At 40.8% G+C, this 26,413-nt stretch overlaps 1 protein-coding gene across 3 annotated transcripts in view; it reads right to left on the bottom strand.

Moving 5' to 3' along the window:
* Positions 1-26,413, bottom strand: part of gtf2ird1 (GTF2I repeat domain containing 1) — a 64,023-nt gene that overhangs the window by 7,410 nt on the left and 30,200 nt on the right. For 2 of the 3 annotated variants that reach the window (XM_084319587.1, XM_084319588.1), the window contains exons 10-26: positions 25,812-25,837; positions 25,435-25,558; positions 23,771-23,814; positions 22,556-22,648; positions 20,355-20,486; positions 17,005-17,058; positions 16,476-16,553; positions 14,745-14,928; positions 10,941-11,023; positions 9,987-10,064; positions 7,481-7,766; positions 6,865-6,893; positions 6,714-6,761; positions 6,537-6,614; positions 2,870-3,062; positions 1,568-1,605; positions 1,360-1,469 (exon numbers count right to left, since the gene is read on the bottom strand). In XM_084319587.1, the coding sequence (XP_084175713.1) occupies positions 1,360-1,469; positions 1,568-1,605; positions 2,870-3,062; positions 6,537-6,614; positions 6,714-6,761; positions 6,865-6,893; positions 7,481-7,766; positions 9,987-10,064; positions 10,941-11,023; positions 14,745-14,928; positions 16,476-16,553; positions 17,005-17,058; positions 20,355-20,486; positions 22,556-22,648; positions 23,771-23,814; positions 25,435-25,558; positions 25,812-25,837 (1,678 nt within the window). The remainder of the gene's footprint in view (positions 1-1,359; positions 1,470-1,567; positions 1,606-2,869; positions 3,063-6,536; positions 6,615-6,713; positions 6,762-6,864; positions 6,894-7,480; positions 7,767-9,986; positions 10,065-10,940; positions 11,024-14,744; positions 14,929-16,475; positions 16,554-17,004; positions 17,059-20,354; positions 20,487-22,555; positions 22,649-23,770; positions 23,815-25,434; positions 25,559-25,811; positions 25,838-26,413) is intronic. The other variant, XM_084319589.1, reaches the window with a different exon arrangement.

Here is a 26,413-nt window from a genome sequence, read left to right as displayed (position 1 = left end):
CTTTACTCTTGGCTACATTTGAAAAGAAAATGCAACATTAATTCATACATTCTGTAGAGATGGATTTATGGCGTGATGCCGAGCACCGCTCAGGCTTAAGAGGTTAACCCTGGGGCGGCCGGGTGGCGCAGCGGACTAAGCGTCTGCCCACCACCACAGAGACAGTGGGATCGAATCCAGCTGTGGTGCTTCCGGGTAGGCCGACCGTCCATACTAACACAATTGGCAGTGTTAGAGGGTGGGAAACCCGGCAAGGGTGGGTCCTGGTCATTGTAAAGAAGGATCTAGGAGAGGTCATGTGATCCTTCCACAAGTTACACTCCCAGTGAGAGTCCGCGCTGCCAGGTGAAAAGAAGCGGTGGGCTGGCTACACATGTGTCGGAGGAAGCATGTGATAGTCTCCGCCCTCCCGGACGAGTCTATATTAAAGGCAGCCCAAGAGTGCTTCCACGTTTCTCTGATTGGCCATGTGACCGCGGCGCGCAGCAGAGCGGAAATAGGCTGCTGCTCCGGCGAAAGAAAGACAGGCATTCTATTGCCATGCTTTGCGACAAACTCTAACCTTAACCAACTCCGAAAGAATGCCTTTAAAGAATAGGCCTCCCGGACCGACGGTAGGGGGTAGAGTGCGCAACGACCAGGAAGGGGATTGGGAATTGGCATAACGACTAACATTGGGATGGGAGAAAATCGGAAAAAAGGAGGAAAAAGATCATTCAAAAAAAAAAGTTAACCCTGTGAGGCCAAAATAAAAAAGACATTAGAAACTTCAGAGGCTAGAGGGTGGGAACTATAAACACATGAAGGGTGCTTTGACTGAAAAAAAAGTTGAGAAACGCTGGTATGGTGTGGCTCTTTGTGGTACCACAGTAATTTTTGTGGCTCTTAGTCTCGGAATGGTTGGCCACCCCTGCACTACAGCAACATGACCATAGGTTAGTTACTCTTTAAGAATGACCGGGGAAATCAGTAGATCTTGACACTCTAAAGGAAATTACATTGTTTCATTAGAAACACCATCTTAACTGATCTTTTATCAATCTTTTTAACGACACACTGTGTCATAGATAGATGCAAAGCATTCTCTCATTGGCAAAGCATTCTCTCATTGGATTGAAGTGGTCATATGCAAGGTGCAATGCACATGAACCGCCACTAGGGGCAGAGCGGCTAACCGTGAGTGAAGGACTGAATGAATGTGTGAGTGACATTGCCAGTCTATGAGGTGCCTCACATCTAAAAATGGCTATAGGTCGTATACATAAAACTATATACATAAAATATATGAGGCATGCATTTAAAGTTGAATGCAGATAATCTCAACCAGATGATATATTTATGTCTGTACAGAATACCTACCATCACTGGAATCTGATGGCTTGACACCCCCAACTCAGAAGGTACGGGCACTCTGTTGCTCTCCTGGACTCTCTTGCGCTTTCGCCGATTGGTTGAGACCTCATTCCCTTCTGAAGATACAAAGCAATTGTTTTTAATTTTAAAGTACACAGACAACATTGGTTTGGGCTATAATCTCCGGTGATACAAGAAAAGTACCAACACGTACCTATGTTACAAGCTTGGGTACATATTTCTGCAAATGGCCTGTGTGGGAGAAAGAGAAAACCGGTGATTATGCTGCTCTTCAGTCACTACAGAGGTTCAGAAAGTATACTCAACTTAAAGGGATAATTACTTTTCTTATTTTATTTTATATATACATGAAGTGGTATGAAATACTTGCCAGTAGTATAATTGGTTTAGATTCAAATTCATCATAGTATAGTACAAAAAAATAAGCTTGGCATCCAACCAGAGTGCAAATGTAACAGTAAAGTGCAATAGCAATATAGAATGTACAGGTGATTCAACTGGAGTATATGTATATAAGTACTACTGAGTAATGGTGCTAATCAGATGTATGTACAGTGTTATAGTATTATTATGTACAGTGATACAGGTATAAAACACGATGGTAGTAAGTCATACTGGCCAGCGGTATAACTAGTAAGAGTAGATAAGGGATATATACAGATATAGATATAGTATATACACTATACAGGTATGTAAAAAAGGATTATGCGCAGGTATATTCAGACAGATGATGTGGATAAATATATACGGCAAGATATATATACGGCAAAATTAACTAAATGTATGCATAACCATTCGCTTACTAACAGAATCCTGTGGCTGGAGTTCTGGCGGGGTTCTGAGCGAAGCATGAAGCTTTAGACAGGCAGCAAACGGGGTCTCAAAACAAAAAGGTTTTAATCCACACTATAACCATGACAACAATGAAGTTCATGTTGGTCAGAAGAAGCATAGGAAATGCAAGAGGACCGCTGTTTTCTTTTGTGGGTGTTTAAAACCTCGGCATGGTTGTGGTATGGATTAAAACCTTTTTGTTTCCTGTCTGAAACGTCCCGGTTCGCTCGGAAACCCGGCCATGACTGCTGTGTTTTCCAACCAGTCTTCTGCTCTATTCATGTTCTTGACGTTATCCTCTTGGCCCAGAAAAGAGAGGCTGGTCAGCCACACACCTTCCTAGAGGCCCTGGTTGTCATGACAGTTACCCAGGCTCATTAAAATCTAAGTAAAACCTATTAAGGTCAAAGCTTTTACCTGAAATGTCCTGGGATTTTAAGACTTGCATGATTTAGAACAAGGCAAAAAAAAGTATTAATTTAACCCAAATGGAATGAAGGGGTGAATTTCCAAACTTGATTTTTCATTCAGGTTCATTTGAATGAGTTACCTCGAATCATTTCGAAATATTTATTTAAAAGAAAATAAATGTATTTATTTTTTATTAGCACAAAGAAACGTGTCGAATATGAAGAGTGGTGAACGCAGAGTGAACACTCACTGTAGCTGGCTCTTGACGATGACAGTGATGTCATCCCTGGCTTGGAGGATCTTTTCCAAACAGGCGATGTCATAGGTGTTGGGATTTCGGAAGGGAATGTCGTCCGGAAGGCCACTAACTTCTACGGAGTCTGGTGTGTTGCGGATCAGTTTGTACGGGACCACCACGGACCGGTCCAAACCAAGAGCTTCACCTAAAAACACAACACAGGACCAGAGGAACGGATTAACACAAAGAGTACTTTGAATATCGATCTTTGGAGGCGTAATAATTGGATTTGTGCGAGTTAACACTTTAATCGCCGGAGACGCCGAAACTCGTCATTCCCCGCCATGCTCATTCTGCCGAAGACGCCGTAACATGTCTTTGATATCAATATTTCAAAAATCTGTGATCGAAATCATATTTCTCCCCCGGGGACCTGAGATATACTGCTGAGCTCCACTCAACTCTCTAACGGTTCAAGAGCGCCATCTGGTGGCCGATCGGCAGATCGCCCAACAGGAAGTGATCTGTGGATGAAGTGGTGCTCACCCATATTTCGTCCGGGCACTCGCTATCGTTAGAGGGACTCCATCTTGACACAGTGAACACCGATCGGTGCAAATAACTCGATAAACAACATGATTTGGACGTATATACTATTATACAATCTGGAAATGGATCGGGTATTTATACATCCCATAATAGGAATATCTCTGCTCCACGCTCATCGCCCAACGGCCCGAGGAAGCTACGGTAAGATTCAGCGTTTTTTTTTTTTAACGTGTTCCATATAAACTGCTCTGATGATCATATCACCCACACTAGATAACGTTGCCCACGGAATTATAAAAGACCCCCCGCCCATCCGGTCAACATCAGATGATAAGTAGTAACTCCTAGAAGCACATCCAGTTGACATTTTTTATCTCGCACAGATTCCTACCAAACTGTATTTGATCATCAATATAATGCATTTAGGGCTATAAATCAAGTTCTGGAGAAAGCTGCAGAAAACGATAAAAACATACTTATACTTTAGACCGTATTTTAGTATGAATATGTGAATGAAAAAGTATAACGTTGCTACACCCTGAACAATAGATATAGGACATTGAATGGGCCATAATAATGTCAATTTAGCAATACAATTTAAAAAGTTATAGCCCTGCAAAGAAGGGGAACTTCTCCATAGACAAATAGAGCTGGACAGGGATGGTAAATTATGAATTTAACCATGGCGATCAAAGTGTTAATAGTGGAACCATTTACATGTACTGTAACTGAGAGCTCCCGCGTTTGGTGCTATTGACCTATCCAACGTTTATCCAAGGGGAAACATGATTGTGATTCGACGATCAAGAAAAGAGGGTTTGAGATAGGGGTCAATTGCTTTCCTTGTACCTCCTCATCCCAAACATCCCCAGATGACAGCGGAAACAATGGCAACGCTGCCAAAAAGTCTCTCCATTACAAAATCCTGCTGTACTGTATGATGGTGATAACATTTGATGTGATGTCTGTTTGTTCAAAGGCAAAGCTCCAAACATGAATGTTTAGACGTTTAAACTATATTTGGATATTTGTTTGGATAGTTTTCTTCACTAAAACGTAAACCTCTCTGTAAGTTTAACCAGCCTGGGTGGTGGTACTCGGCTCTGGCAGTGATTGCGATGAGAAGATTCCATTTCAGCCACAGATCAAAATATTGAGGACAGATGTCCTATTTCCTGGGGCATTTTCTGAAACTCTGGGGCAATTAACGTATATTCACAAAATAATACATTTCTTGTTTCCATTAGTTAATGTAAGATCACACCTCCATTTAACCCTTTATTCGCCAAGGACGAGTTTCCATGTCATTCTCCGCCATGCGTAATCTGCCAATGACGCCGTAAGGCGTCTTTGAGATCAATATTTAAAAAATCTGTGATGGCAATCATATTTTACACACAGAGTCTTGAGATCCCCTGTTGATCTCCTCTCAACTCTTCAGCGGTTCAAGAGCGCCATCTGGTGGCCGATCGGCGGATCGCCCAAACAGGAAATGAGCGGCAGGAAATGGTGCTCATCCATATTCGGTCCGTCGACACAATGGATAGCGATCCGTTGCCAATAACTCGATAAACAACATGATTTGGACGTATATACTATTATACAACCTGGAAATGGATCGCATATATCAACATCCCATAATAGCAATCTTTTTGCTCCACGCTCATCACCCAACGCTACGAGGAGACTGGGGTGAGTTTCAGCCTGTTTGTTTACCATTTTCGATACAAACTGCTATGATCAATATATCACCCATACTACATGATTCATTTAACGTCGGCCACGGAATTATAAACCCCCCCCCCCCCCCCTCCGGTCACCAGCAGATGATGAGGCAAGACGTTTAGGACCTTGTGCAATTGAAAGTTTTATTATGACGTCAATCGGTATCAAACTACATTTGATGATCTAATATATGTATTTAGGGCTATAAATCACGTTCTGCAGAATGCTGCAGAAAACGATAAAAACATATTTATACTTTAGACCGTATTTTAGTATGAATATGTGAATGAAAAAGTAGAATGTTGCTACATCCTAAACGATAGATAATTGATGTTGAATGGGCCATAGTAATGTCAATTTAGCAATACAATTTAAAAAGTTATAGCCCTGCAAAGAAGGGGAACTTCTCCATAGACAAATAGAGCTGGCAGAGGACGGTATAAGGATGTACATAAGCTTGGCAGAGAAAGGGTTAATATGCTATAATGTTGTTGTTGTTGTTGTTGTTGTTGTTGAGAGGTTGTATGGGATGTTTAATTTGCAACATATACCTGGAAAGTATTTATTTTTGCCCCTGTAGATTTGGGGGCAATATTTGATCTTATGGATGCTCGATATTGGCTTTTTTTTACCGATACCGATATACTGATATTGTCCAACTCTTAATTTCCGATACCGATATCAACCGATACCGATATATGCAGGGTTTCCCCCCCCAAAAAACTGAATAATTTCAGGTAATTAACATTACATATCTCTTGTCGTGTAATTAACACAACATTATGCATACCGAGACAATAAATTAAATAATAATTTGTTCTTACTTGCTTGCCTGGGTAAATAAAGGTTAAATAAATGTAAAAAAATAAAATAAAATAATATATATATATATATTTTTTTAAACCGATACTTTCCGATATCACATTTTTATGTATTACTGTTTTTACAGTTTGGCTCAGCACCAAGAAACGGAGGATGTGCGTTATTTTATTTTTTTCAAGATGTATAAATGACAAGTGAATACTGCAGTTATAAACAGAGCTGCCAAATCAGCTGTGTGATTTCTAGGTGCAGTATTCATTAAATGATCAACACCACAATGTATTTTAGGAAACTATAAATTCAGCTTTGTGGCATGTCCTACTTTTCTAGCTGAAATAGTCAACAAAGTCGAAATTAGATCCCACTCGAAACGATAAATGAAAAAGTTGTTATTTTTCCATTATAATGTTTTGAGCACAACCAGATAGATAGATCCTCCGTTAAGGCTAGTTACGCTCTTCGTCCTTAAAACAACATGCTTTAAACTGTAATTCTGCACGGTGTGCATTGTACTGTGGGGAAGGTCAGGGAGACGACACATAAGCCAGGGGGCTGAAAGGCTTTATGGTCCGTCTGTACTTACCGTATTTCTGGTTGAACACTTCCTTCACTTGCTCACGAAGGAGCACCTTCTCCCCCATGCGATTGATATCTTCATCATCTGGTCAGTTAGAAAAACATCCAGTTAATCACATGGATTACATGTTGTATCAAGTTACCGGTCCCTGGAAGTCCTGGGTGCTTTTCAGTTGCTACTCACCACTCATTGAAGCGTAGGCCTTCTTCAGTATAGTGATGCGTCTAGGTGCTGATGGAAAAATACACAATATATTATCAACTATAAATCAACAATAAATGCTTCATATCACTAACACTCGCATAATACAACACATGTTCTTCCGTTGAGTTACCTGGTTTTGGAATGAGTCCATGGAAAGGTCTGCGGAGAACACAGAGATACAAGGTGGTATTAAAAATTAAATGAGACAAATATCCGTGCATTCAGTGATGTAGTGGGGGAAACACACACCTCTCCTAGCAGGCCTGCTAACCCTTCCTGTCCAACGAAATGTAAACCTCTTAAAAGGTAGAATCTGTAATGTCGTCAAACAGCGGCCTCTAGGCAAAAGAGCCCCGCTTGTTACTGCACTTTGTTTACATTTTCTGTTTTGGTTTGGGTGGCATGTGTGGGTTGGAGCTGAGTGGAAACCGGAGAGGGGTTTCTGCTACTGCTGGCCACACCGCAGGTTCTGCCAAGAGAGGTCTGGAGAAATGTTGTTGAATGATGTTTAATGACCCCATGAAGTAAAAATGTCCCAAGAAATAAAAACCTTTTTCACGCAAACTCCCCCCCCCGTCAACATTGGTCCTAAACTACGGTGTGACGGCTAACAACAACATCACTCTCCATTTTGCTATCTTCTTTCTTATTCAAATCAACTCCTTTCTCCGTTCATTCAGAAACACATGAAATCAGGAAGAGCAACACGGTAGGGCCATTAGAGGAGAGACGCTGCCCCTTCATACCTGGTGATGGTGAAGCAGATCTTGTCCGCCACGGCGAGGATCCTCTCCAGGTTCTGAGAGCCGAAGGTGCAGGGTTTCCTGAAGGGGATCCCAGGGGGCAGGCCCTCGATGATGACCGAGCCCGGGTTGCTCTTGATCCTCTTGTAAGGCACCTGGACGGGGTACTTGATGCCCAGCGCCTCGCCATACTTCCTGTTGAACATGTCCTGCACCTGCTCCCGCAGCGTGTTGGCCAGGTCGATTCGGGACAACTTGGCCTCCAGGCAATCTAGGGGCAAAAGGGGATCTAGACGATTTCAGTGGAATATAGTGGAACAGCGTTGCTATAGCATGGACCCAAGTTTATAATATCAGTAATATCTAGGGATGTCCGATATTATCGGCCTACCGATATTATCGGCCGATATTGGCATTAAAATGTAATATCGGAAATGATCGGTATAAAAAATAAAATAAAAAAAAGTAATTTTTTAACACGCAAGTAAGAACAAATTCTTATTTTATTTATTGTCAAAAGTATGCATAATGTTGTGTTAATTCCACGAAAAGATATATGTAATGTATGTTAATTACCTGAAATTATTACGTTTTTTTGGGGGGGGGGGGAACCCCGCATATATCGGTATCGGTTGATATCGGTATCGGAAATTAAGAGTTGGACAATATCGGTATATCGGATATCGGTAAAAAAAAGCCAATATCGAACATCCCTAGTCATATCAGTAGCGGACAGGAAATCCAATGAAGTCTGTATAATGTGTATGTTCATGTCAAGTTGAAAACAGCGAATAGAAGAAGAAATTCCTTTATTGACAATTTCATGCAAAAGGGAATTCGAATTTGTCTTCCTGCAAACCCTCCATCTCTTGGTCTTATTGATTATTAATTGATTATTGATTATTGATAATTGATTATTGATCCTTTTCATTTATCAATTAGAATTACATTTGATGAAACATGAGCTCATCAGTCACGAGTCATCCGCACAATAAGAAAATCTGTTTGAAAGTACAGGCTAAAGGTGCTCCCATGGTCGAGCGGACTGTACGCGGAGGTCCGCTGGACTCTTTGAGCCTTCATAGTCGAGCGGACCTCCGCAGACCAATATCCTACATGTCTCGCGCCAGTTTATACAATTTTTCCCACGCTGTTCAACTTCTGTCATGTCGTCGTCATCCGATGTCAAAATAAAGAGTATGTTATCTCCGTTTCCAATATTTCGATAATAAAACTGACAGTTTTACACACTTCATTTAGAAAAGCCATTCAAACATCTCAAGTTTCTTCAGATGATGAAAAAAGACATGGTCCAAATGTATATGAATTGGAATGGGTGACGATTAGCGATAGTAAAACTAAATGTTGCGTCATCTACCTGCCCTACTCTCACTTGGCACGGAGCGAGTGGTCAGAGTAAATGCAGATCGACGTCACATTAAATGCAGGTCGATGTCAAGCAAAACGCAGAGCAACGTTTTGTGTGACACCAAGTGAATGGCGCGGACAGCCGCGCATTAGAAAATTGCAGCTTCGCATTTGGAGTCCGCTTTGGGTCTGCTTTGGGTCCGCTCCGTGTACGGTCCGCTCGACTATGGGAGCACCTTAAGAGGGGCAGATCCCTTTTAAGCTATTTCGATTTTCAGTTAGCCTATTAATAACAAGTTAAAAGACCAAAGTAAACCATCAAGTTGTGATTAAATAACCTAGCTTACTTATTAAGAGAAGGGATATGCATTGTATTTTATTTATCTATAAGGCTCCGCTTATGAAACGTCCCTATTATCTCTGCTCTTTGATTGCTTTTAAATCATAACATATGGTACTAGATCACAGAATTACTTAGTTTTAGATACACCACAGCTTGGCAGAACTGGTTATAGATACTATGCGCCATCCAAATGGAATGAATTAGAGAACTTGAAATTGGAGCATTTAATTCCAGTTGCCCTTGGCCACTACGCATACATTTAGGCCTACAGTATATTAGCGACATAGTAAAATACTTTTATATTAACTAAAAAGCCTGCCTTACAAAAGTTTCGCTCCAAAAGTCAGGATGGAGAGAGGGCTGCCAGCTTGCAATATCCCACTCTTCCTCCACAAATTGAGACCAAATTAGCCATGTATATATTATATATTCAGAGTGATGTAGGCTGTGGCCTCCATAGTGAACAGGTCCTCTCTGGAATTATATGATGGATTTATGGTCTTATTCAACTAGGGTCCACTGAGACAGACAGGGTATGTGATTGGTCACCGTGCTCTGCTGTGGAGCAGATGGTTTAAGCTGGTGAAAGGTATTACAGCTTTTCCATGCACCTAAAGCACCAGTGGCCCGGTTTGGTTTATCTCTTCTTTATTTAACCTGTTTTTTTGTTTTTACATTTCATCATGCACTGGGTTTCCCACCCCGCTGGCAATCGACCAAAAGTAATCTTGGTTTCCAACAGAGGTCAACCCTGCTGGTTACATAGGAGCCCCCACCCACAAACCCCCAGTTAGTTACCTGAGAACCCAGGCCTCATGGATAAGGCTGCATCATGCAGTGCATCATCCTCAGGCCCTAGATCCTTGCAGTCTAGATCTTAAAAAAAAAAAAAAATCACAATACGGTTTTAAAGACCAGATCTGTAAACACTGGCCAAAAATGTATCTGTATTTTGAGTTACGCAAGTTAGAAAAGGCTTCTTCTCACTCCACAGGTCAAACTGTTCAAGAATCTATGTGCACACAGCCTAAATGTATGTGGTCAAATGAATTCAAACATACAAAAATGTAAGCAAAGATTTGACAGCATTAAAATGCATTAAGACCTGAGGTTTAGTTGGATACTGGGCCTGTATAATAATAATAATAATAATAATAATAATAATAATAATAATAATAATAATAATAATAATAATAATAATAATAATAATAATAATAATAATAATAATAATAATAATAATAATAATGCAGGACCTCTTTAGGGGGTCTTTATTCGGCATGCAATGAACTGGACATGCAATTGGAGCGGCACACACATACCGGGATACACACACACACACACACATGCATTGTCTTGTTCTCAGTCGCCGATGCGATTGAGTCTCTGCACTTGACCCATCCCTTATCAAGAGTTCACGCAGTCAATTTGACTACCTTCAGTAGTAAGGTGACCCGTTTTGTTTAAATCTGGATAGCAGATTGCACCTTTAACACTGGGTTATTACATTTCCTCTGCCTGAAAGTCAGTATCACCCCCCAGTCAGGCTCATGGAAACAGTTGAAATAATTTATGAAACGTGCTTTGCATACATACTAGATAAAATAAGCTCCATTAATTTGATCAAGCCTCAAAGCAATATTCCTTTCATGTGAAAGCTACAGACTTCAAGCATCCATGTGTGAATAACATTCATACAATTCATTAATATACTGTTCAATATGCCAACTGGGGAATTAATATGGAGCCATTTACCTGAATCACAGGAAGGGAGTGGAGGTGTCTCTTGTTTGACTTGTTCAGTTAACAGATCAGGCCGTTCAGTTAACAGATCAGGCCTAGAGAGGAACAAAGAGTATCACAGTTCTGACATCCAAACATAAGACACATACATAGAAAAACACTGGCACTATACTTTATTTGTATTCTACGTTTGTAATGTAGACAGAATATTCACCAACAACTGCCCTGATCCCCCCCATCACACACACACTATTGCTCTATTTCCTGTCCTAGCACTAAAGAGAGACACACACACACACTATTGCTCTATTTCCTGTCCTAGCACTAAGAGAGACACACACACACACACACACGCACACGCACACTATTGCTCTATTTCCTGTCCTAGCACTAAAGACACACACGCACACTATTGCTCTATTTCCTGTCCTAGCACTAAAGAGAGAGACACACACACACACACACACACACACACACACACACACACACACACACACACACACACACACACACACACACACACACACACACACACACACACACACACACACACACACACACACACACACACACACACACACTATTGCTCTATTTCCTGTCCTAGCACTAAAGAGAGTGACACACACACACACACACACACACACGCACACGCACACGCTCCATTTCCTGTCCTAAAACTAAAGACACACACACACACACAGCACTGGAACTATGAGCACACACATTTTCTCCATCTCTCTCTACCTCCTGTAGCAGCCTAAAGAACTCACACGTGCACCTTTGACCTCACCAACAGATGTAAAATAAATGAGCTGTTGAACTCAGAGTCACCTTCCTGAATGAACCATTCAGGATATAATCCTGTCAACTGTTTAATCTATGCAGAGAACTCAACAGTCCACCTAAATTAAATTAGCATAAAGCTGCCATTTTGTGATATTGACCAGAGCTTTCAATCACCCCCGCCCCCCCCCCCCCCCCCCCGCCTTAAACTCTGACCATTATGCTCTAAGGATGAAAGGGAACTGGAATGTTGATTAGATTTATGACCACGTTAAGAGAGACACACAGTTTCTTCTCACACAGAAAAGCCAAGTGTGAACTAGGAATAATGGTTTTGTCATGTTTTAATGTAAATATCAATGTCACACATCCAGAAAGATGTGAGATTAGAGTTGGATTCATGCTAGATCAATCCGTGCCAAATTTCGGTACCTTGAGAGCAGGGTTAAAAAATAAAATAAAAATACATAAAAAGGAACTAAAGGGGCTACATAATCATATTTCCCAACCCAAAGCTATTTAGATGTTTAGTACAAGAGTGTAATATATGTAATAAAAACAAGAGGGAGCCTTTTCCACAAATATGTATATTCCTGTCCCATTTCTTTTTTTAATCCACTTTTTCTCCGCCTGATTTTTCAATCTTTTCTCCCCATCCCAATTTAGTCGTTATGCCAATTCCCCCCCTCCCCTACTTGGTTGTTGTGAGCATGTTCTTCCTACTGGTCGGTACAAGGGAACCCTTAAGCCAGTGGCTCTTTTTTCACCTGGCAGCAAGGACTCTCATTGGTGAAGCGTAACGCGTGGGAGGTCACGCTGCCTTCACCATTTCCTGCCTTTCGCTGAGCAGGCGCCCAGACCTGACCTGTAGGCGTCGCTGTCCACAACGCCAGATTACCACCCACGACTTCCCTCCCTGCTAACTCAGCCAAACGAGTTAGTATGACGACCGGCCCAAGCCGCAGGGCAATGCTGACTCCGGGAGTCGAGACCGCAGCCTCTTGCATTGGTGACGAGCGCAATCTCCGCTACGCCACCCGACCGCTATTCCTGTCCCATTTCTTGAGTCTTTGGAAAAACCAGATGAGGTCAGAGGAGTTTGATAGTATTTACTGAGGATGGCCAGATAATGTTGATATTTAAACATTTAAAAACATGTTTTGGGTTTGGGAGGAGAGAAGGAGGTAGGGAGGGCGGAGGGGCTTTATTTTGTCTGCTGTGTTACAACAATAAAAGAACAAAATGTTCAACAATGTTGAAATTGAGAAGTTTGGACTTATTTTTACAACTGAAATTACATTTTTGTTATCACAGAGTGAAGTACCGAAAAGGGTACCGTTGGGTACCGGTCCCGAATTCCAGGTACTGCTACTGGTTCAAATGTGAACGGTACCCAACCCTATGTGAGATGTCCTGAAATGCAATGTCATGAAAATGCACTGCAATTCGATTCTTACGAGTTCTGTTCATCTCAGTTTATTAGAGTTTGTTGTTTTGTAGGGGTGTGGTAAAATATCAATACAACATGATATAGTGAGAACATAATTCATACAGAACCATCTCAACCGTTGAGAACCAGAGAGACTCGGTACAAAGCCATTGAACTGTCCGTTCCTCACAGACCCAAACCCCTGGACCACTGGCGTTTCTTACTAAGGAGCAGGAAAACCTTGTTTCATCACTGTCCTTGTGCGTTCCCCTATTGTCTCTCCTTAGAGTGAGCCTTGATCACCTAATGTGGCATATTATGGGGATCAATGAACGTTAACACTTTGAGTGCCAGCCACGAGAAATCTCGTTATTTCATGCCATGCGTTGAGTGCCAATGACGAGAAGTCTCGTTTTTTAATCGTTATTGCTTTTATTAGCGATATCCATTCATTTTTCATCAATCTAGCCTCACGTTACCATTGGGACTGGCTCTGAGCTCGAACAGGGAAAATACTGCCCCCTATCTTCTCCCGGATGGTAATGCATCCATTGGATTGGACTCAATGGAAATGCATGGGGGAAAAAAATCCGGAATCCACATTTTACTTATCAGGCATGTAACCCGAGCCGATTGCATTCATTGCCGACCCTCAGAACAGCGTGGAATATGTGAGCCTTGATCACCTAATGTGGCATATTATGGGGATCAATGAACGTTAATATAGGCTAAGATAGGTTAGGTCGGGGCGCCCCAGTGGCGAACCACATAGCTCGCTCAGCCGCGACACGGCCGACCCGGGTTCGATTCCCGTCGTTATTTGCCGAATGTCTTCCCCCCACTCTGTCTCCCATTCCTCCTCTATCTCTATCTACTGGACTGCCCAGTAGAAACAAAGCGATAAAACGCCAACAAATAAATATAAAAAATAGGTTTTCAAACACCAGTTTTCTATTAAACTCAAACCTCAGTATTCTGTGTAGTCTGCAAACCAATAACTGAATCTGTTATTCCAATTGATTTCAACAAAACAGCCAAATAATTTCCTGGAATTGTGATAATGTTTTGATATATCCCCAGGTTTCATTACACACACACACACACACACACACACACACACACACACACACACACACACACACACACACACACACACACACACACACACACACACACACACACACACACACACACACACACACACACACACACACACACACACACACACACACACACACACACACACACACACACACACACTTCAAAGAAACAAATTCACCATTCAGATTGTGAGCCTGCTATGTTAACTGTTCATCTCAGGAATTTAAAAATGAACAGTGGTACCCTTTTTTAAATTTTATTATTGTCCCTATTATGCCCCTTTCTAAATATTGATAATAATGTTATTAATTATCTGTGTGTTTTCACTACACGTTGTTGAGTCTATGTGGTCCTCATTTCAAATACTCGAAAATCTTAGTGCATCTTTAATAGCTCCAAAAACCCACAATGGCTTAAAAAGAAACCTCCCAAAATAGTGGCACTTTCGTTGTTAAATAAATATCAAAATCCATGCACGCATTTGTTCCTTCAATAGCTCTCACCTTTTGATGATAAACTGTATCTGATTGCCAACAGACAGGATCTTGCGTAATTTGGCAGCTCCAAAACAGTTGGGCCTCCGGAGGGAGATCCCGTCTGGCAGCCCAGTGACCAGCAGCTCCTCTGGGTACATCTGGAACTTAGAGTAGGGCACCTTGGCTGGTACAGGGAGGCCCAGGGCTTCAGCTGGTGGAGGAAGGGGCAGAACAAGAGTTAAGGCAACATACTCCACATTGACAAATAATTAAAAACAGACGTAGAAGGACAGCCACAATGGATCAGTGTGGCTAGATTTAACTTGTCCTGTAACTGTGGTTTTAATGCTGGAATGCGTGTCTGACATGTTATTTTTTAAATATATTCTTATTTTATGCTACAAAACAAATTGTCTCACTGAGGACAATTAAGTGTCTCACCTAACCTAATTAATTGAATCCAATCCAGTATTTAGTTAGAAATCGTGCCATTTGTCGCTTGATTTATGAATCGTTTTCAAATAAACGCTAGATTATCTATATTATATGTGTCCTCATGCACGATACAGAAGCGGGCTGAAAAATCGCTTTAATATCCGTGCCTTGGTCGGCGCCAACGGCACACACACACACACACAGACACGTTGTGATCGCTGTGAAAGAAACATCTGATTAACCCAAGATTGGTAACATAGAGTCCTTACCTCACATCTGATGTCCTGCAAAAAGATTAATCCAATTCCTGATCGCCATTCCAAATATTTATCGCATTTATTGATCCAACGTTATATATCAAAAACACATAATCCACGCTGCTCCCAGTCTCCCCAGTCAATGTGGTATAACGATACTGCATGCCCGAGCCAGAGGGATTCCAATGATGTGCAATACCATCCGGGAGATGATAGGCGGCGGTATTTGCCCTTTTGCGAGCTCAGACCCATCCCCAACGATAACATCAGGTTGGATGGATGAAAATGAATGGATATCGCTAATAAAAGAAATAACAATTAAAACCCGACTATACTCGTGATTGGCGCTCAAGCGTCGGCGAGTTAACCCGACTATACTCGGGTCTGGCGTCCAATGTGTTAAGAGATAGGTAAGCCACAACGGAGAACAGGAGGAGGTGAGAGGGAGGTAAAGTGACAAAGGAAAAAATAAGGTGATCATTTTCCAACAAAGAAACCAAGAAATAAATCCTTGGCAGGAATGGAAGGAAGGAACAGATTTATAGAGAATCAAAGCTTCACTATGGAAGACTCATGAAAAGGATTAGTAACACCGTGGAGGAGAGGCTCTAACACAAGTTTTATTGTATAGTTATGGAGCACCTGTGTATGTCCATTTTGTCTGGTCTGTATTTCAGTAATACTATTCATACATCTCCATAATTCAGTACTAATATCATCTCTCAAAGCTTCATTTTTTTTCCCTACATTGTGGCTCCATGTCTTGTTTCTTTGATTGGTTGGGAGTTGATTGATGCAGGTGGCCTTGATTTAAAAGCAGGTGTGTCCATGGCGAGGGGGGGTGGGGGGGTACCTTTTCACATGATACCTTCCAACTGACTTTTGTAGAAATGCTTCTTGTATTTTAAAGCCTTTCAGTGCATAAGGTATCGCCAGCCTTGTCACACTTGGATGATGCAATGTAAAAACACTCCTCTGTGTAATTTGTGATTTAAGTGTTGGGAGTCTTGTTAAGTCATCTGAAACTGTGGATGAAATAGCGGGTGAGAATATTACAGCAGCTTACCATATTTGGTGCTGAAAAGGCTTTCCACTTGCCTCCGAAGCTGGAGAATCATTTCACCTATGTCGTCCACAAGATTCCCTGTTCAAATCAAACAATAAATAAGAATGTCAAAACATCTATAATCGAGCAGGATCTGGATTCAGTGAAACCCACCCACCCTAAATGTATTGCATTGACCTTAGGTCAAAAGAACCTTCATAAGTCTAAAATATAGAAGTGAGGTCTATATGGTGGGATCATTATATTCAGAAGGAACGTTTTCCTCGATAATGTGATATATATCACAATATCTGCTTAGGTATGGAGAATAACATGTTAGATCATCCAAATGATTTTCATCGTGTTGGACAGTATCAAAATGAAACAGTTTAATGTTCAATTAAAACTCTCAAACACTCAAAAAGTCTGACAAAATTTTCTCTTTAAATGTTCAAGATGCTCATAAAGTGGAAGCTGCTTAAGTGTTACATTTTCACATTGTATTGACCTTTTTGACATTCAAATTCAGCCAATATATGTTCTACTCTACCTTCAGATGATCTTCTAATGCCCTGGGAGGCTGCGCTGGGTGACAGAGCTTCAGCTGGGAGACCAAAGGAAAGGATTAGTACAGTAGCGGCATGATGGACAACAATATCTCAAACCCTGCCCCTGTCAATTATGATGAGCTATTCAGGTAAAAAATGCAAGATATGTCGTCCGTAACGAAACACTTACAGATGTGTTAAGAAAATGACCCAACCTGGTTTAAAGTTGTGTTGCTATTATACCATAGAACATGTTGTTTTTCGTCACACACCTGTATGCGTTTAGTTCTGGGAAAATCTCTGGACAATACATCTTTTGTAAGTCTGGAATAAAGTGGCATAGCATCAGATATAACATAACCTGAAGTTGCTAATGTGTATCGTTCGTCTTCATGTAACTCCGTTACAAGGATGCAGTAGCTTTATTGTGTAAAGACTAGTTTAACACAAGGTATTACAGCGGGGCACATTTCTGTGTTGGCCCAACTGAGCGCCCCCTAGGTGCAGGTACCTTCACTGTATGAGCCTGAACAGCCCAAATGCATAATTGCTCATGTGTGTTACCATAATGATGGGCTACTTGATAGATAGGCCATGATGATGCAGTTTAATTATAGTTCACAATTAAACAAAAAATGTGTAGTGGAAAGATATGCAATAACTATAACTGTTTGTATTAGTGTATGAATGCTGTCGGAAAACATCAAAATAGTGGAAATCTATTCTAAGCTTTTTGTTTTCTCTTCTGTAAACTGTAGTCGTTTCCCATATCCACATCCAATGACTGCAGACAAGAGTGCACCCTTTGTATTATCCCATGTAATAGAGAGGAGCGATGATTGGGTTTGTTCATTCATTTGAAACCTCAGGAGTAACTTGAACAGATGTCAGATAAAAGAAAATCCCAAATAAATGCAATTTGAAATAATTTGTACACTATAAAAAAGATGTAAGAGAGCTACAGTACTAATATATATATATATAAAAAGAATACACGGTAAATAATAGTGTCATTTTTATTGCACTTACCTTGTTTTTTTCCCCTTTAGTGGTCATTTGTGAAAAAAGAAAAACTTAAACATAGCACAATCAAATCAATAAAATAAAAATCCAACCTAAATGGATGTTAAGGCCAAGAGCACTTGAGTATGGACTTTGTTCTCGCAAGTCAATGATTCATGTTTGCTGAATAGCAATTAGACAGAAACCAATTTTTTTTTAAAGATCTGCCTCATTTATAAATGTAATTCTAGGGGAAAAGCACTTTGTACCATGGCTTTTTACCACCAGCCTGCTCTTTTCCTGAAAGGAATTATTATGGAATATCATTTTAGCCACCAGGAGGCGCAAGAATGCCCTGTGCAACCAGTACGGTCTTGCAATATAGAGCTCTTAGGGCCTGCCCTCTCTGGATCCAGAATAATTGTCTCTATGGCTGTAAACTATTTAGAAAAATGTATATTGGTGCCATCTTGATTACCCTTTTTTTGGGCTTTGAAGCTTCAGTAGTAATTATCAGTGAATAATCTAAGCAGCATTCTTACTGTGTGCAAAGGTAGACTGCGCTGGGTAGATGAGAGCTACGCGTTAAGGCTCCCACAGAGTCGGGCGTACTGTGAGCGGACCGGACTCCACACGGCAGGTCCGCAGTCGCTTGAGGTTTCATAGTTGAGCGTACCACCACGTACCAATTTCCTACATTTCTCATACCAGTCTACTACATTTCCCACAATCCTTGTGCGCTGTTTACACGTTCTGTCATGGCGTTGTCCACCGATGTCTAGTTAACTCCATAGATGAGTGGATGCCGTTTGGTTGATAATTGATATAATATTCTGTAGCTCATAGGTCAGATGAAGAGCATGAATGATCTGCAAAGGACTGCTTATGTTTGAGTCTACTGCATGAATACCCATATACCGTACTTTTCGGACTATAAGCCGCGGCTTTTTCCTCCATTTTTCGACCCTGTGGCTTATATAACGGTGCAGCTTATATGTGACTCGACGTGACCAAACCCGAAAATGTAAAAATCTAAATATTGCTTTTTTGATTGCATTGAAATGTTATTTATCTGTTCCCTTATTTGCTAAACTTAATACAACTTGTAAATGAGTTAATTCTTGTTATTTTTCCGACAGTATTGTGTCCCAATGCTAATTACATATGGTAATTAAACATTAAAACACCTGCGGCTTATAGTCCAGTGCGGCTTATATATGTACACATCATTCAATTTAGCTGCTGCGGCTTATATTCAGGTGCGGCTTATAGTGCGAAAAGTACGGTAATATATATATATATATATATATATATATTTTTTTTTTTATCAAGCCACTTAATAACAGAAAAACCCCCATTTAATTACGTTTTCAACTACTCCATCAGTTTGGCTACTGTAGCAAAGGAAGACAATTAAAACAGGCCAGTTGTTTAAACAACTGTTTGAAATTCTAATTTATTTGTGACAGGCTTGATAAATGAAGTTGAGAGCCAGAACATAGTGTACTCAGGTGTTCTTGGTAACCTTACATAAGCTACAGTATCTAGGGAGCGAGGGACAGAGCTTCTCTCAGTCTATGGAGTAAAACGGAGAGCGAGGTGTCAGGGAGGATTAAAGGGTTTGTCACACTAGGATGGTAGCTATAACACTAACCGTGGGTCTGGACAGAAGGGCTAAGGGGGGAAAACTAGAACATCTGGACTCAAACTCTGGAACATGCACAATGCATCAGTTTCTAAAAGTTCAAATCACAAGATTACAGGAAGCGTAAAGATTAAGGTCATATGCTGGCAATTATAGACCGTTTCACTGGAATTGCGTTGCTAGGCGAACAGCTTGCACCCATGTTTATTTCCTGTCAGTTATTGGTATCAGTAAACTTGGGTCCATTTAGAATATCTATGTTGTCAAATTGAAATGTGTCTAAAGGAACAACTCCCAAGTCCTGAAACTAGTCAATTTAGTGGAACTGATACATCGTGCCTTTTCCAGAGTGAGACCCACTGTTTGTACTGTAAGGGTGGGAAAAGAGAAGAGCTAGGTTGGAGTTGGCTGGTGGGGCCCGGGGGGATGTAAAGGCTGGGGACTGGATCTGGATACTAGTGGCTGGTAGGGGAGGGGGTTCTCAGGGTGGGGGGAGGGGTAAAGTGGCAAGAGTGGGAGAGAGGAAGTACGTGAGAAAAGTTGTTTCATACGTGCGGCTGCTTATTTAGCTCCCTAACAGGGGCAGAGAGCGTGTGTTGGCGAGCGCTGGGTGGCCAGATGGGACTTGGGGGCGGTGGCGAAGGCAGGGCATTCCCAGGGGAGCTGCAGTGAGAAGGAGGCGGGAGATGGCGAGGCTGCAGTTACCTGCATGGCCCTCCAGCGGGAGGGGGTGAAGAGCGGAGGGGGAGGCCGAGGCTGGACATGCCGCACCTACAGCCCCTGGGGGTGATGGCTCTGTCACGGGCTCGCTGGACTCCTCGCCACATGTGCTGGCGTCTGGGGAGGGAAACGCCATGAGATGTAAGAAACAATATCCCCCGGGGTAAGTGGACCCCTCTCAAGCCCCGCCTTCTTTTCCTCGATCCTCCTACCACAACTGTTGCTTTCGTTCAAGAAACAGTTGTCATTGGAGGATCAAGAAAAGAGGGCGGGGCTTGATATAGGTCCAGTGCCTTGTTAACACAACCATGAACAAAACAAAAAAGGTAAAAACGGAATAGAACGTACAAATTATTAAAAAAAACAGAGCTATTGGTGTTGAATTCCGCTTATTCATGTCAACTATCAATAGCAAATTAAGAGCATGCAGATTTGTTTTGTTTCGTTTTCTAGCAGGGTTCCTATGCGATTGTTATTGATCAAATTCCATGACTATTCCATGACAAATAGCGCATTTTCCATTACCTATATTTGTCAATGCATATGTTTAAAGTGGCAGTTCGCTCAAAATAAAAAACAAACAAAGAAAACATATTTCCCCCTTTACCCAGAGTGCTATCTATCCATCCAGAAAGTTTCAGCGTGATTTGCCTAGTTTTGGAGATGGCACTCAGTTTGTGGCCTCAAAGCACCAGAGAAATGTATTTGAAAAACTCAAAAGCAATGTCTTTTTCCAGAAAAGAATCATGACCCAATTACTCAAGATAATCCAGACCTTGTTGTGAGCAGTTTCATGCAGGAACTCTATGTTCTACCGAAGTACACCCCCATTCATTATTAATATTACTTCTTAATCTGGCCAAATGGCAAAGTGTACATATGTCATTATGCTTAAATAACATTACAAAAATGTACCCATTTTCCATAATATGTCCCCTTTAACTTTTTCACCAGGCGAAAACCTTTTGGGACATGTATCATTTTCCATAACTTGTCCAGGCCTGGAAAACACAATTTTCAAATTGCATGACCGTGGGAACCCCGTTCGGGGATAATAATTCTGTTTATATTCAACTATTTTTCTATCGTCCAACATCGTACTCTTGGATTCCCACCAAAATCTATCTCCTCAACTGGAGCGTGAACGAGCAAGTTCTGTTTGTTCTGGGGGCTCAAGTTTTCTGCAGCTCTCCGGACCGCACTCCAATCTAACAAGGCAACCGCACAACAGTCCGCGCAAAAAAGGTCCTCAAATGGAACTGAATAATATCTTTGTTAACCCTTTCACTGCCACACTACAGAAGGTTAACCCTTTACTATCACACTACCGACGGTTGGGTTAAACCTGCTGTCGTGTGGCAGTGAAAGGGTTAACCTTCTGTGTATTGTCGCAGTGAAAGGGTTAACCGTTTGGTAGTGCGGCAGTGAAGGGGTTAAAAGGGACACGTGACCAAAAAAAACAATGCAGATACATTTTGCACATAATCTCACACACATCCAATCCTTGTGTACTTAACACAACACAAGGATCCAATGTTCCCGATGACATCACTGGTCACTCTCTTTTTACTCTCAACAACTGTCAAACTAAATGAACGTGTGCAAAAGCTAGAGTTCTTTGGATGGGTTTTTGGATTATGTGCAAAATAAATCATCATTGTTTGGACATGTTGGAATAATTCCCCATTGCTATTTTGTTCATCTCCATCATTTCCCTGCGCTGTAAGTAACTCAACACAAGGACTCAATGTGCTCCAATGAATCACTGGAGGAAGACATATTCAAACTGTCAAAATAAATAATATGTGCAAAGTTCAGTTCAGTTCATTCTTTTTCCGGATATTGGACACATAACAATGGTCACACGAAGGCTGCTCCAGAGATGTACTGAGCCGTTTTAATCAGTATATATAGTATATAGTATTTAGTATATAGTACACATACAGTATAGTACATTTAAAATAGTGAAAAGTAAATCCCAATTTCTTTGGTGAAGAGCCCCTTTAACTTTCAGGACATTCCATCTAATTACCGTAGTAACAACTGGATGAGTTGAAGGTAACGATGACAGGGGGCGCGCACACGCACACACGCACACACGCACACACACACACACACACACACACACACACACACACACACACACACACACACACACACACACACACACACACACACACACTTACCTGGCACTGTCACCTGGATGATCTCTCCATCTGGGGGCTCCGTTTTAATCCTTTTCATGGGAATGCAGTCTCTCATCAAGTCTCCTGAGGGGCCTGGAGGTGAGTGGAGGGATGGGGAGGGTGAGAGGCTCATATGGTAATTATTCCCACTAGTGTGCGACTATGATTATGACTCCGGCTGTGTGATGGCAGATGGTTCAAATCCCTGGATTGTTTAACAGGTTGCTGGGAAACCTTCTTAAAGATACAGTACAATGAAAATTGTGTTTTTCAATCTAGTTGCTAGTTGTTGATGTAAAATTACTGAAAATGTTAGAACTGTTATTGTTGTGAAAATGATGACTGAAGTCCTTTGATGTCTATCCCTCTGGATATCAACAGAATCAAACAATTTCAGATATCCAATCTGCTTCCTCTGAAATACTGCATAATACAGGGGTTACTCTGATTGGACCATCAGTCACATCTAGCTGCCATGATTGGCCCACCAGTCAATCCCCAAAGGTTCTCACAGGCACCATTTGGGGCTTTGAGGCACCCATAGGTTCTTGAGGGAACCCAGGAGATCTTAGAGGAACAGCGTATAGTCAGAGACGGGAAGGAACCAAGACATGGAACTCCCTAGCTACTTCCGTCACCAGCTCTGGGAAAATAAGCAGACAAGGGACTCTATGAAATGTGAGATGTAAAATTGCTTATACCAGTAAAAGTGGAGGAGGCTTTTTTGATTGAGCAGTGATTGAACAGATTTGCCAAGTTTAGGGTCTTAGAAACATATTCACATTTTAAATTCGGAATGTCATTCAGTGGATCTTTTTCAAACGGGTTTTTGTTATGTTTTGGGTGCAAACTGACAACGTATTTGACTTTTTTTTCCTATTATTATTATTATTATTATTATTATTATTATTATTATTATTATTATTATTATTATTATTATTATTATTATTATTATTATTATTATTATTATTTTTTTTTTTTTTTTTTTTTTTTTTTTTTACAATTTACAAAAAACAAGGGTAAACTAGTCTAGTTTTAACTGTCAAATTGAGAAAATATTTTATAAAAAATATTGAAATTGACATTCCTGATATTTAAGCAGTTGATTGCTATTGTACAAGTCAGTTTTACTAATGACGTGAATGAAATCATTAAATCTGATAATAAAGAAACCTAACGAATCCATGAAGAGCCACTGAATCTCTTTCTACTGACCTGCTTCACAATCAGCCAGTGGACTGACGCACGCGCTTGTTGATCTGCAAGGAAGAGGTACAGGTCAATTATGAAATATAAGCTGGGCGAAATAGATTAGAGGGAAAAAATAAACGCACAATATCCGTCCAGTTTGTTAAACCGGTCCGTTTGGAACCCTGAGGTTCAAATTAATTATGTTAAATCATTCAATATATTAAACATATTGTACATTATTATTATTATATTATATATTTTAATGTATTAAAATTGGTACTGTGCATGTTCCTGCCCTAAATCAATTTATAGTATAATGCCAATATATGCATCCAATATCTTAAAAACTATTAACACTGGTACAAGTGGTTTTTGAGAAGGACTGCCACAATACACATATCCGCAAGGTAACCCGTGCCAAGATTTCCTCGACATATATCACTTGATTTCCTCGACATATATCACTTGATTTCCTCGACATATATCACTTGATTTCCTCTACATATACAGTATCACTTGATTTCCTCTACATATATCACTTGATTTCCTCGACATATATCACTTGATTTCCTCAACATATATCACTTGATTTCCTCTACATATATCACATGATTTCCTCTACATATATCACTTGATTTCCTCAACATATATCACTTGATTTCCTCTACATATATCACTTGATTTCCTCTACATATATCACTTGATTTCCTCTACATATATCACATGATTTCCTCTACATATATCACTTGATTTCCTCTACATATATCACTCAAAAAAGTTAAACGCACAATTAATTTAAATTTTGTTAATTTTAGACAAATCCGGCCTTTTTTAACAGTTGATGCTGCAAAAACGTATCTTCATTGCATGATATTCTCACATATTGAATACTGCTTCACAAACTGGTAATTTGCTGGTGTCACTGTCATGAAACACATCGAACAGCTTTATCATAGAGCCATCAAGGTATTTGCCAGGAAACCATTGGCATACCACCATTGCAATATTTTGAAACAATATAGCTTTTTGAGCTTTGAACATTTCAAAGTCTTAAAAAGCTCTTGTTTCATCTACAAATGCCTACATGGACTAGCTCCCCCTCCTGTACAGGAATTCATCTACAAAAAAAGAAACACTGGACTCTGCACCAGGTCAGACACCAGAGGTGACTGCATGGTCCAACGTAGACTGACCACGTTTGGCCAAAACGTCCTGTCCATAAAAGGCAGTCAAACATGGAACAGTCTCCCCATTTCCATAAGGGAAAGCCCCACCCTTGCTTCTTTTAGAGGGCAACTAAAAAATGGCTGAAGTCCAACCAGTCATGTGAACACATGTGACATGCTGTTATGTATTTGTATTTTTTTTTACTGTTTTTATGTGTCCTGTTTTTATGTATTTGTACATTTCTTACTGTTTCTATGAGTCCTGTTTTTATGTTTGGGGACAACGGATGGAAATTAGCCTTGTGCTAAATCCGGCAATTTTTACACTCCACAGTGTTCATAAATTTTGCATTGTCCCGTCCAAAAATAAACGAATAAAATAAATTGATTACCTCTACATATATCACTTGATTTCCTCTACATATATCACTTACCCCTAAACCCGTATTCACCATCATGAATGAATGATTTTTCCCATGTGCTACGGGGCTGAATTTCTTCAATGGGGGAAAACATTCTGACCTGCTGTGCGGATTGCTGACCAGATCCAGTGCAGTGGGCAAGACACTGAGGTTGTCAAGGAAACAGTCGTCGGGAATGGAGCCCAAGTCCAGCTTGCCCTCCTCCTTGGCAACCTTGCCAGCAGCTTAACAACACAACAGGACAAAGACAAATAGCCAAACACAGCAGGGCTATGAGAATAATATCAATGGAGTGAATATATAAACAAGGACCTGCCAGTGCTGGATGGAATAGCTAATCTTGTAGCGAGAAATTGAGGCAGTGGAATAAGAAGGTGTACAGAGACATTTCGGCAATAATGAGGGCAAAGCGTGGATTATATGCACAAGCAAACTGTATTCGTAATCTCAACAAAGCAAAGGGAATTATAATCTTACCGGTGAAAATCCTTTCGTCAAACATTCTGTAATTTAAAAGAGGAAAATGGGCTATTAGTCATCGTCTCCAAAGATCTATTTAGATCTACAGTAAATCACCAATCTCAATGCAAATACATGGAGGAAGAAAGCCAGGTGGAGGACCCATGGGACATTGTCACATTAAGAATTATTTTATCGAGATATGACCAATCAATCCATATACAAGCTAATGTTTGACTTTGAGATAGGTTGTTCAGTCATGAAAATGAGGGGAAAAGTGCAGCTACATAGATCTGCCAGAATAATTAATTCTCCCATGAGACAAGTTTGGAATGTTTCATGCGCTGCAGGCGGGCCTCCATACCGCTATGGAGATGGTAATGTTTCAACAACTGTTCCCTGTACATAACACACCCTTCAAGTTTGAATTATTTCCAGAACAAGTTCAAAGGGGTGGTTCAAAGTAAAGCGTTTCCATAACCCTTGGAAGTGTGCATTCCACAGTCGTAATGAACCGGAGCGCTTCTCAAACCCCTTAGGAGGCGCACAAACGGCCACGACGCCAAAAAGCGTAATCACAATCTGTAATCAAAACAAAAACCCCGGGAAGAATTTCCACT

This window comes from Notolepis coatsorum (assembly GCF_963971535.1).
Source record: "Notolepis coatsorum genome assembly, chromosome: 8".
Lineage (NCBI taxonomy): Eukaryota > Metazoa > Chordata > Actinopteri > Aulopiformes > Paralepididae > Notolepis > Notolepis coatsorum.
The sequence above is the reverse complement of the archived record's forward strand: the minus strand, read 5'-3'. Positions and strand labels throughout refer to the sequence as shown.